The sequence below is a fragment of the Oncorhynchus mykiss genome, chromosome 4, assembly GCF_057628025.1.
Source record: "Oncorhynchus mykiss isolate SJ-2025 chromosome 4, ASM5762802v1, whole genome shotgun sequence".
In the NCBI taxonomy this organism is placed as follows: Eukaryota; Metazoa; Chordata; class Actinopteri; order Salmoniformes; family Salmonidae; genus Oncorhynchus; species Oncorhynchus mykiss.
In genome coordinates, this window is record NC_143025.1 from 73,855,628 (window position 1) to 73,869,246 (window position 13,619).

The 13,619-nt window shown below is 41.1% G+C and overlaps 1 protein-coding gene across 4 annotated transcripts in view; it reads right to left on the reverse strand.

Annotated features, from left to right (window-relative positions):
- Positions 1-13,619, reverse strand: part of mthfd1l (methylenetetrahydrofolate dehydrogenase (NADP+ dependent) 1 like) — an 84,430-nt gene that overhangs the window by 42,571 nt on the left and 28,240 nt on the right. For all 4 annotated transcript variants that reach the window (XM_021600758.3, XM_021600761.3, XM_021600760.3 and 1 more), the window contains exon 18: positions 6,791-6,859. In XM_021600758.3, the coding sequence (XP_021456433.3) occupies positions 6,791-6,859 (69 nt within the window). The remainder of the gene's footprint in view (positions 1-6,790; positions 6,860-13,619) is intronic.

Here is a 13,619-nt window from a genome sequence, read left to right on the forward strand (position 1 = left end):
GGAGGAAGCTGGGATAGGGGGAAAGCTTGGAGGGAGGAAGCTGGGAGAGGGGGAAACTGGAAGGTGAGTGAAAACACTTTAGCCATTGTTTTGTCATGTGACAGGGCAGAGACAAATACCTCCAGTCCCACAGAGCTCTAAATCACTTGTTTAATGAGCCTCTTACACATGCTTTATAAAGCATCTACTTAAAATCGGAGAGAGAAAACAAAAAAGAGCACAGTGGGAGAGAATGAATGTGAGTGTGTGATTGTATTGAGAAAAAGAGCAACTAGAGATAAATCAGATGAAGCAGATGAAAAAAAGCCCATTTGAATAGGTGTCCTGTTGCTGTTACCACCCTTTCCATTGTGTGCTCTTTCTCTGACCCTGTAGGAAAGCTAGCATACGTCACATAAAAGGTGAATCTCTGTGTGTGATGACAACCCCTGAACTCTGATTGGATGTTGTGTCATTCCCACCAGGAAAAACATTCAGGAAATATAACCACCAGCTCTCACAAATGAAATGGGAAATAAATACAATAAAAAAGGCAATTGTGTCAGTTCTCCAGTCGGTGGAAAATAAAAGAGGAAGAGAGGATTAAAACACACCCAGGGGAAAGGGATGGAGATAAAAACAGGAAGGAGGAGATCGTTTCATCCTTTCTTCACCTCTCTCTCCAATACACCATCAGCATCACACACAAAAGGGCAAAAGGTTAGACTGGGGTCAATCAGGTGTCAAAACTAAGACTGATTGGTCCATTTAATCATGATCCACTCATGTAGACTGTAAACCCAGATGCCTGTACCAATCCTACATACAGTATTACCTATTACTCCACTGTCACTGTTTTGTACTCTGTGAGGAACAAGTGGAGGATGAGAGGAGACAGCTTTGAGAGAAAACCATAGCAGAGGAATAAAAGGTCTGACTTGGGGGGGGGGGGGGGGGGGGGGGGTATGTGTGTTGTGGATGGAGCATTACGCTTTCATCATTTGCGGTCACATCTGTGTAAACAACTGTCCTTAACAGGCCATAATTAGCCGTGCCAAGCTGACGACATCACTCCTAGAATGTGTCTGTATCTACAGTGCCTTCAGAAAGTATTCACATCTCTTTACTTTCTCCACATTTTGTTGTGTTACAGTCTAAATTTAAAATAGATTCAATTGAGATTTCTTGTCACTGGGGAGTTTTATACAAATTGATTAAAAAAATTAAAAGCTTAAATGCTATGAGTCAATAACCCCGTTGTTATGGCAAGTCTAAATAAGTTCAGGACTAAAAATGGCTTAACAAGTCACCTAAGTTGCATGGACTCACTGTGTACAATAAAAGTGTTTAATATGATTTTTAAATAACAACCTCATCTCTGTACCCCACACATACAATTATCTGTAAGGTCTCTCAGTTGAGCAGGGAATTTCAAACACAGATTTAACCAAAGACCAAGGAAGTTTTCCAATACCTCGCAAAGAAGGGCACCTATTGGTAGATGGGTAAAACATTTTTAAAAAGCACTCTGAGCATGGTGAAGTTATTAATTACACGTTGGATGGTGTATCAATACAATCAGTCACTACAAAGATACAGGCGTCCTTCCTAACTCAGTTTCCGGAGAAGGAAACCACTCAGGGATTTTACCATGAAGCCAATGGTGACTTTAAAACAGTTACAGAGTGTAATGCCTCTGACTGGAGAAAACTGAGGATGGATCAACAACATTGCAGTTACTCCACAATACCAACACAATTGACAGCGTGAAACGGAGGAAGTCTATACATAATAAAAATATTCTAAAACATGCATCCTGTTTGCAACAGGGCACTAAAGTAATGCTGCAAAAAATGCGGCAAAGCAATTCACTTTTTGTCCTGAATACAAAGTGTAGATAGTAATGCTTAGGGCAAATCCAGAGTATCATTCTCCATATTTTCAAGCATAGTGGTGGCTGCATCATGTTATGTTATGCTTGTTCTCGTTAAGGACTGGGGACTTTTTCAGGATCAAAAAACAGCTGAATTGTAGCTAAATACAGGCAAAATCCTAGGGGAAAACCTGGTTCAGTCTGCTTTCCACCAGACACTGGGAGATGAATTCACCTTTCAGCAGGACAATAACCTAAAACACAAGGCCAAATCTACACTGGAGTTGCTAACCAAAAAGACAGTGAATGTTCCTGAGTGGCTGAGTTACAGTTTTGACTTAAATCTGTTTCAAAATATATATCAAGACCTCAAAATGGTTGTCTATACATGATCAACAACCAATTTGACAAGAGCTTGCAACAGATGTTGCACAATCCAGTTGTGGATAGCTCTTATTGCCAAATTGTCACATGTATTGACTCAGGGGGTTGAATACTTAACTAATCAAGTTTCTTTTCCTCTCGTTTTTTTTTCCTCCCCAAAAAGTTACAATTTTTCTTCCACTTTGACATTAGAGTATTCTGAATAGATTGTTGAATACATTTTTTTAACAGTTACATCCATTTTAATCCCACTTTGTAACAACAAAATGAGGAAAAAGTTTTTAAAAAGTGTCACGTCCTGACCATAGAGAGCCTTTATTTTCTATGGTGGAGTAGGTCAGGGCGTGACTGGGGGGTTAGTCTAGTTTATATTTTCTACGTGGGGGTTCTAGGTTGTTTTTTCTATGTTGGGGTTTTGATATGATCCCCAATTAGAGGCAGCTGGCTATCGTTGTCTCTAACTGGGGATCATACTAAAGTAGCATTTTTTCCACCTGTGGGTTATGGGATATTGTTTATGTTTTGAGTTAGTGTTGTAGTCAAGGTTTGTTAGTTTGTTTAGTCTTTGCTAAAGTTTCACTTCTTTAATAAATTATGTGGAACTCAACGTACTGCGCCTTAGTCCAACATTCATTCTAACGAACGCGACAAAATTATTGGGACAGTGATACATTTTCTGTTGTTTTGGCTCAGAACTCCAGCCCTTTGGATTTTAAATTATACAATGACTCTACAAACTTGTTGGATGCATTTGCTGTTTGTTTTGCTTGTGTTTCAGATTATTGTGTGCCCAACAGAAATGAGTGTGTCATTTTGGAGTGACTAATAATAATAATAATAAACTCAGCAAAAAAAAGAAATGTCACTGTCAACTGCATTTATTTTCAGCAAACATGTGTAGATGTGTGTATGAACATAACAAGATTCAACAACAGACATAAACTGAACAAGTTCCAGAGACATGTGACTGACAGAAATGGAATAATGTGTCCCTGAACAAAGGAGGGGTCAAAATCAAAAGTAACAGCCAGTATCTGGTGTGGCCACCAGCTGCATTAAGTACGGCAGTGCACCAAATTTGCCAGTTCTTGCTGTGAGATGTTACCCCACTCTTCCACCAAGACACCTGCAAGTTCCCGGACATTTCTGGGCCCTAGCACTCACCCTCCGTTCCAACAGGTCCCAGACGTGCTCTTTGGGATTGAGATCCGGGCTCTTCGCTGGCCATGGCAGAACACTGACCTTCCTGTCTTGCAGGAAATCACACACAGAACGAGCAGTATGTTTGGTGACATTGTCATGCTGGAGAGTCATGTCAGGATGAGCCTGCAGGAAGGGTACCACATGAGGGAGGAGGATGTCTTCCCTGTAACGCACAGCGTTGAGATTGCCTGCAATGACAACAAGCTCAGTCTGATGATGCTGTGACACACCGCCCCAGACCATGACGGACCCTCCACCTCCAAATCAATCCCGCTCCAGAGTACAGGCCTCGGTGTAACGCTCATTCCTTCAACGATAAACACGAATCCGACCATCACCCTTGGTGAGAAAAAACCGCGTCCATCGACGGTGGGTTTGTGCCCATAGGCAACGTTGTTGCCGGTGATGTCTGGTGAGGACCTGCCTTACAAAAGGCCTACAAGCTCTCAGTCCAGCCTCTCAGCCTATTGCAGACAGTCTGAGCACTGATGGAGGGAATGTGCATTCCTGGTGTAACTCGGGCAGTTGTTATTGTCATCCTGTACCTGTCCCGCAGGTGTGATGTTCGGATGTACCGATCCTGTGCAGGTATTGTTACACGCGGTCTGCCACGGCGAGAATGATCAGCTGTCCGTCCTGTCTCCCTGTAGTGCAGTCTTATGCACCTCACAGTACGGACGTTGCAATTTATTGCCGTGGCCACATCTGCAGTCCTCATGCCTCCTTGCAGCATGCCTAAGGCACGTTCACGCAGATGAGCAGGGACCCTGGGCATCTTTCTTTTGGTGTTTTTCACAGTCAGTAGAAAGGCCTCTTTAGTGTCCTAACTTTTCATAACTGTGACCTTAATTGCCTACCGTCTGTAAGCTGTTAGTGTCTTAACGATTGTTCCACAGGTGCATGTTCATTAATTGTTTATGGTTCATTGAACAAGCATGAGAAACAGTGGTCAAACCCTTTACAATGAAGACCTGTGAAGTTATTTGGATTTTTACGAATTATCTTTGAAAGACGTTTATTTTTTTGCTGAGTTTATGTTTCTAAACAATTATCATGATTACGGATAGATCTGAATGAATTGTGAATTAGATGAATTGCTGTCCAAAGGACTGTGTGTGTGTGTGTGTGTGTGTGTGTGTTTTATTTGCGAGGCAGAGAGCATAATTTACAAAGCCCCAGAGAGTAGGAACCCAGCACAGCAGGACCTGCACTGGGTCAGAGCAGACCACCTTTGGTTGACATTGAACAGGCATGTTTGTGTGCATGGTGTTTGTACTGTATGTATACAGTAGATTAGAGGCAGTATGGGTGTGTGTGTGTGTTTCAGTCAGTCCCACTTACAGTAAGTTGGCCGTTTTAGAACACACGTACAGTAATCCTGGCCCTCTCGACTACAGACACAGTGAGGCAGCTATTACTTTCCTCCTATCTCTTTACAGACCCTGCTCCATCTGTGAAAACATACATATGCACGTACGCACACACACAAGGGCACAGAGGGCCTAACTAAACTGAAAATTCCCACGGACCCTTTAGGCCTGGTCCATCCCGATATGCATCCCCCTTTCAGAAACACAGGAAACACAGACAGGAAAGGTTCCACAAAACAGGACTCCAGCGTTTCCTCCCAAAACATAAAACCACTCTCTGCAACACCACTTTCCCCCCCTGCTCCCCAAAACAAAAACCTAATCCCATCTCAACCCCACACCCTAAAAACATAAAACCACCTCCCAAAACAAAAAAGTAGCCAGCCAACTACTAACATTTCCTAGTTTCTAACCCCTTCAACGTTTGCATACATATGCTGTCAATTATTGAACATTTTAATTGATGACATTACAAGGGGCTGTTAAATCTTCATTGAACTAACATTTAAGCAATAATTTCTGAGGATCCAGGAATTTTTGTGTGACACACAAAATTTCCTGGGTGTGAGGGCATTGTTGCTGATATTGCCAACATATTTATAAAAATACTGATTACATTTTTTAAAGTAAATAATATTTTAACGAGTAAAGTTGCTGCCCATGTGGTCTGGTTGTTAGTTATTTTTCGTGTTTTGTCCCAGTCGTCACTTAATCATTTTATTCATTTGACTTTGCTATGCTATGCTAAAAAAAAATCATAGGAATTTAGCTAGCTAGCAGAGATTCAATGATGATGATGATGATGAGAGACAAGAACTTCAATAAATAATGATTTAATAAATATCCAATAGGCCTACATAGGTCGCACTGCATACATTAATTCTTGGACTAGCTAGGCTATTGGTGCTGAAGAGATCGCATTTGTAAAATGACACATTATTGCACAGGTCATAAGGCACATATGTAGGTTTATACAACCCCCAACTTTTGTAAACCACTGAAAAATAATGTGTTGATGATTTTGTCCCCCGAGAGTTAATGAATTTCCTGCCTGGGCTGCAGGACAGTGAAATTACCACATTAACACGTCATTGTACTTTGGTTGATATGCGGGAGTTTTGGGACTCCTTCAATCAGCATCCAGGATCCAAATAACCAGTTTTATAATTCAGTGAGGTGGACTGATTTTATCCAGTATTTGAGTTTCCATTGTGTGGTCATTGAAACATTATTATTTACAATCATTAAATTACAATTAATTATACAGTTCTCCTTGTAATGTAATCAATTAGAATCATTCAATTAGACTGTTCAACAATGGAAGGCATAATGACATTGCTCTGGAGACGGTTCCAGAGGCTCTCCCTGAGGGCAGGTCCACTACAGACACACCAGCCCCAGCAGTCAGAGGGGGCCAGATCAAGATGTATTCCAGCTCTTTATCAGTTTAATCATTCAGTCCATCAGCCCTAATCTCCGTCTCCCTCCATCTCTATTCCTCCATCGCCTCAGAGAGAATCGGGTATGGGCGTTTCCACTAGCATGGGCCAGTCAGAGGTCACACGTGTGCGTGTGTGTGTGTTTGTGTGTGTGTCTGAGTGTCTGAACGTACACGGTCATGTCTCAGAGAACAATGAGATGCAGATGTACGGAGAGGCAGGGTAAACGTCTGGACCATCACACCCAACCTCAACTGATTGCTCTTCAGTTCAATACTAAACAACTGCTCTTAGCTCACAGCTACACTCATTTCCCAGTCTCTAGGAACTTGGAATGTATAAATCTAAGAGGATTGGATAGGTGTTAATAAAATGGCAAAAGTTTAGAAAAAATTGCTCTGATAGCCTACGTGGAATTTTCTGGATATTCCTGAACAACAGTGCAGTCATCACCCTGTCTTTGACAACATCGTTGCCCTCCCTCTATAACGGTCTTCATCTCATGCTTGGATAGCAACGAGGATGTGTGGTTAGAGACTCACTTCTAGGGTCTGCATAAGGGTAGGCTTGATGGCATCCTTCATGAGCACCGCGAGTGCTCCACTCACACCCTGAGAGAGAGAAAGAGAAGTTGTTAGTGCTGAAATTCTTGAAGGGATTTTACAGTATCCTACCAATAAAATAACCAGTAAGCATGCAAACCACACAATAAAACGGCTGTTAAAGCAATTCAAAACCAAAACCCATATTTCCATACACATATCTATGACACACACGGCCCGTCCCTACTTATCATCATTTCCAAAATCCACTCTGGCCTGGTTGTGTGTTTTCCAGTCACTGCGGCATTCCTGATTATCCATAACAGAATATGGGATCCTCCTCAGTGAGCCCGGCCTATATGGCGCAACAACACCACCACCACATCCAGTTGGGGGGGGGGGGGGGGGGGGGGAGAGCCACCTGGGCCAACATGGCTCCACAGTGGAGCTAATAGTTATGAGTTTCAAGGGCAGCTGGAGGCCATTTTGGGTCAAACGAGATCCATGTTGCGTGCTCAAGCTCCTCTGTCTCCTGAGAGGCCCAGCAACCACCCTGCCTAGTCTCCATAATGGCAGGGACATGATAGTGGAGGGTCACTAGGGGTTAAATCCCTACAAAACCTGGTGGGGAAGCTACTTTTTACCTATAACACCATAAACCTGACCTCTACGAGCAAAGGTTCATCCATTTTGAATGTTATATTGTTTTTGTGCATCTCTGAGTGATGTTCTATCGAATCCCTGAGTCATTTCCTGTCTTCATTTGTATCCGAGTTAGTGGCGTTCAAGCAGGCAGAAATCCGGCCAGTATGACGTAACACTGTGATAAAGTCTCTCTCACTACACTGGAAGTTAATAGGAATATAACTTCCAGATCACAAAAACGTCTATCATACATGTCAGATTTCAATACTAGCCGATGTCATAACTCAGGGGGATCCCTTCTCTCGAATGAGCCATTGATCATATTTTTGTGATATTCCTACTTAGGGCTGTGGCAGTCATGAAATTTTGTCAGTCGGTTATTGGTCATACAAAAGACTGCTGGTCTCAAGGTAATTGACCGTTTAGCATTTCCAGGCTTCCACACATACAGTGGGGGAAAAAAATATTTAGTCAGCCACCAATTGTGCAAGTTCTCCCACTTAAAGATGAGAGAGGCTAGTCATTTTCATCATAGGTACACTTCAACTATGACAGACAAAATGAGAAAAAAAAATCCAGAAAATCACATTGTAGGATTTTTAATGAATTTATTTGCAAATTATGGTGGAAAATAAGTATTTGGTCAATAACAAAAGTTTCTCAATACTTTGTTATATACCCTTTGTTGGCAATGACAGAGGTCAAACGTTTTCTGTAAGTCTTCACAAGGTTTTCACACACTGTTGCTGGTATTTTGGCCCATTCCTCCATGCAGATCTCCTCTAGAGCAGTGATGTTTTGGGGCTGTTGCTGGGCAACACAGACTTTCAACTCCCTCCAAAGATTTTCTATGGGGTTGAGATCTGGAGACTGGCTAGGCCACTCCAGGACCTTGAAATGCTTCTTACGAAGCCACTCCTTCGTTGCCCGGGCGGTGTGTTTGGGATCATTGTCATGCTGAAAGACCCAGCCACGTTTCATCTTCAATGCCCTTGCTGATGGAAGGTTTTCACTCAAAATCTCACAATACATGGCCCCATTCATTCTTTCCTTTACACGGATCAGTCGTCCTGGTCCCTTTGCAGAAAAACACCCCCAAAGCATGATGTTTCCACCCCCATGCGTCACAGTAGGTATGGTGTTCTTTGGATGCAACTCATCATTCTTTGTCCTCCAAACACGATAAGTTGAGTTTTTACCAAAAATGTCTATTTTGGTTTCATCTGATCATATGACATTCTCCCAATCTTTTTCTGGATCATCCAAATGCTCTCTAGCAAACTTCAGACAGGCCTGGACATGTATTGGCTTAAGCAGGGGGACACGTCTGGCACTGCAGGATTTGAGTCCCTGGCGGCGTAGTGTGTTGCTGATGGTAGGCTTTGTTACTTTGGTCCCAGCTCTCTGCAGGTCATTCACTAGGTCCCCCCGTGTGGTTCTGGGATTTTTTTTTTTTTTTCACCGTTCTTGTGATCATTTTGACCCCACAGGGTGAGATCTTGCGTGGAGCCCCAGATCGAAGGAGATTATCAGTGGTCTTGTATGTCTTCCATTTCCTAATAATTGCTCCCACAGTTGATTTCTTCAAACCAAGCTGCTTACCTATTGCAGATTCAGTCTTCCCAGCCTGGTGCAGGTCTACAATTTTGTTTCTGGTGTCCTTTGACAGCTCTTTGGTCTTGGCCATAGTGGAGTTTGGAGTGTGACTGTTTGAGGTTGTGGACAGGTGTCTTTTATACTGATAACAAGTTCAAACAGGTGCCATTAATACAGGTAACGAGTGGAGGACAGAGGAGCCTCTTAAAGAAGAAGTTACAGGTCTGTGAGAGCCAGAGATCTTGCTTGTTTGTAGGTGACCAAATACTTATTTTCCACCATAATTTGCAAATAAATAAATTAAAAATCCTACAATGTGATTTTCTGGATTTTTTTTCTCTCATTTTGTCTGTCATAGTTGAAGTGCACCTATGATGAAAATTACAGGCCTCTCATCTTTTTAAGTGGGAGAACTTGCACAATTGGTGGCTGACTAAATACTTGTTTGCCCTGCCCCACTGTACATATACACACACACACACACACACACACACACACACAAACACACATAATCAAATCTATTTAAATATACACCATCACAATATATTTTAGTCAAGTCTAAAGAAACATGATATGAAGAAAATGTATTTCAGAAGAACAGAATATGAGTTGGCTTACTGTATGTCTGGCTATGCTCCATGCCATAGGCTTGTTCATTTAAGTGAAAATATATGGTTATAAGTACCATTATTTTATATGATTTTATATTAAGAAGAATATAATTTAACTTAGCTGGGAAAAAAACATTTATTATGGACCAAGAGTGCATATGAAGTGGATATTAAGAGTAAAAGTGATCACTTGAAAAAGGTCCTAAATGCCAGATTTAGAGTTATTTGGTTAGTTGTGAATGAAACAAACCTTAGAATGTCTTAGAAATCAAAACATATATGGGCTGCATGGAGCGACTATCTGCTATTGATTTGAGAAAGAACCTTGCCTCAGGCTGCACAGCTGTCAAATCAATTTACATTTAGAATGGTCCATGATTAAATGGTTAGGAACAGGGGGAGGGGAAAAAGACATCTGTCTGCACTCCAATAGGGATTGGAGGACTCTGGCTTTCCCGCCGGTCTGTTTGGTAGGCTACTTCAGTTTTATAGCGGAGCATAATATGACCAGCTGAGAAATAAATACAACACCACTTATTTCACTGCACGCATCAACCACTGTTTGAGGAGTATGCTCTCGCTGCCAGAAAGGTGATGTTCCGCCCAAACTCTATGCCATGGGCTCTCCAACCTTGTTCCTGCAGCTACCCAGTAGTTAATTTGGGAAAAGTGAAAATCTGTTTGGGAACATCGATATTAAAATGTTTTTGCTACGAAACACATTTAACTTAACTGTTGACAGCTAGTCTGCGCACTCGAGAAAGGAATAGAGGAGGGAGAGATGGAAACGCATGGAGGTGAGATTCTGTATAGCTAAAGGTAATGTCACCCAAACAAGAAAATAAATTTTTAAATTAAAACAACAATCCCTATTACTAGGCTGTTCAAAATCAAATACTAGTTCACTAATGTAGACTAACTGTAAGCCGCCCTGCACAATCAATGAATCAACAGCATGGTCTAAGGCTATACGTTCTGTCCAGACTCATGGATATACATGTTGGAGCGTAGCGTAAGGTAACCAAGTCCATCTAGTGTGCACAATAATACAGTCCACACTCAATTATGTATCAAAGAAATCTTAATATGCAGTAGACTATGTATTGTATAATGGTACAATCATAATTTTATTTTTTATTTTTGGGCCTGGGCTCATATGCATAAACTCTAATATACATATGGAGGTTTTTAATTCATCATCACCTTAGAAAGCGCTGTTCATATGGTTTACACTGTTACAATCTGCTGACAAACTTTATTCACATTAATCACAGTGAGGTGAGCTATAAAAATATGATAAGCTGTTTTGATGATAAATGTTGGATTGCATTTGCACTGTTCTCAAAAGTGACGATAAAGAATTACATGCATAATCGCATTTATTATAAAATGTGCATTTTTATGGTTAAAATTATCTTCCCCAAACTTGAAACTCACTAGCAGCCTATGTTTGCCAGTTAGGGTCTACACCTGTTGGAAAGCAGGTTAACGTGCTTAATTTTAAGAAGTTGTGTAACTTCAGCTGTTATTTCAAACATTAGCAAAACATATAGGCCATACTACATAAGGTGTGCCACTATGATTTGCCTTACTGCACATGCTGGGCATCATTAACAAGTGATAATGCATAATTCACAAGTGATAGGCTAATATTGTCACCCATCAGACTAACCTTAATTTGATGTAGTCTTTACATATACTAAATAATATATACAGTACCAGTCGAAAGTTTGGACACACCTACTCATTCCAGGGTTTCTGTATTTTTTTACTATTCTCTACATTGTAGAATAATAGTGAAGACATCAAAACTATGAAATAACAGCTTTGCACAATCTTGGCATTCTCTCAACCAGCTTCATGAGGTAGTCAGCTGGACGCACTTCAATTAACATGTGTGCCTTGTTAAAAGTACATTTGTGGAATTTCTTTCCTTCTTAATGCATTTGAGCCAATCAGTTGTGTTGTGACAAGGTAGGGTTGGTATACAGAAGATGGCCCTATTTGGTAAAAGACCAAGTCCATATTATGGCAAGAAAGGTTCAAATAAGCAGAGAGAAACGACAGTCCATCATTACTTTAAGACATGAAGGTCAGTCAATTCAAAAAAATTCAAAGAACTTTGAAAGTTTCTTCAAGTCACAAAAACCATCAAGCGCTATGATGAAACTGGCTCATGAGGACCGCCACAGGGAAGGAAGACCCAGAATTACCTCTGCTGCAGAGGATAAGTTCATTAGAGTTACTGTTGCCAGAGATATTATAGAAAGAAAATAGAAATCCAATGAATGAGTGAACACATCCATCCAGCAGACTGTCGACCAATCGCGTTCACGTTGTCAAGCTGTGTCATGCGGTTGCTAAACTAATCATCAAGCAATCCCTTCTCAAAGAGAAACGTTCCTATTTTCCTCGAAATACATAATGTCACAATTCCAAAGCTATACGATACTACAGATAGCAAGTTAATCATCTCACATCTCGGAAAATATTTGTAATGTTGTACTTCTTGTTGATGAGATTCGTGCTAATGTTGAGTTTGAGCTAGTGCCCAATAGACCCATTCACTCCTTGAAAGAGAGCGCGCTTTGTCCAACAATCGTCCAGAATGCACCGCGCAGCCCATTGATGTAGCATGGGCAAAGTTTCCCCATCTCCTCAAAAGTATACCTGCTGTTGTGAATGTTAAGACTCCACTCTGAGGGACATCGATCTACATGTTGAACAATGTGAGATTGTAGACTCCTAAATTTATAGTGCAGTTTCTTTTGGCGATTTTACAGGTAACTAGCTATGTTACATGCTGATATTGCCTTTGGTATTAGTGTGTAGCTACGTTTGCTAGCTACACTAGATGACCAAAAGTATGTGGACACCTGCTCCAGAGTACAATGGCGGCGAGCTTTACACCACACCAGCCGAGACTTGGCATTGCGCATGGTGATCTTAGGCTTGTGTGCAGCTGCTCAGCCATGGAAACCCCTTTCATGAAGCTCCCAACGAACAGTTCTTGTGCTGACGTTGCTTCCAGAGGCAGTTTGGAACTCGGTAGTGAGTGTTGCAACAAAGGACAGATGATTTTTATGCGTTACAGCACTCGGCGGTCCCATTCTGTGAGCTTGTGTGGCTTATCACTTCACGACTGAGCCGTTGTTGCAACTAGACGTTTCCACTTCACAATAACAGCACTTATAGTTGACCAGGGCAGTTCTAGCAGTACAGAAGTAGACGAACAGATTTGTTGGAAAGGTGGCATCCTATGATGGTGCCAACGTTGAAAGTCACTGAGCTCTTCAGTAAGGCCATTCTACTGCCAATGTTTGTCTATGTAGATTGCATGGCTGTGTGCTCGATTTTATACACCTGTCGGCAACGGGTGTAGCTGAAATAGCCGAATCCACTAATTTGAACGGTTGTCCACATGCACTATATATATATATATATATATATATATATATATATATATATATATATATATATATATATATATATATATATATATATATATATATATATATATATATAGTGCATATATGAGATATATGAGTGTCTACCTAGCTAGTTGCTTGCCACCCCATAGAAAGCATTGCATTGTGGATTTTGTAGTCGATTGGAGCTGCAACGGATTTCCAATGATTTTCCATGTTGCTACCAACCTTAATATAACACCAAAATGAAACATTTGTCTCATGACATCTGTGATAATGTTAATGTGTTGACTGAGTTTAAATAACACATATCGAGCCAAATCTCCACTTGACAAGATAATCAGGAAGGACAAGAGAGACAAAGCGAGCTTAGTGAAGAGGTCTTGACATATGACAGCCTTCGTAATGTTTTATAGGCTGATGTTAAAGTACGCTATGGCCATTAAAGTAATTTCTGACTGATGTCTTTAAGTGGAACAATACTGCAACTGATTAGCCCTAACTGAAACCGTTTAGCTCACACACACACACACACACACACACACACAC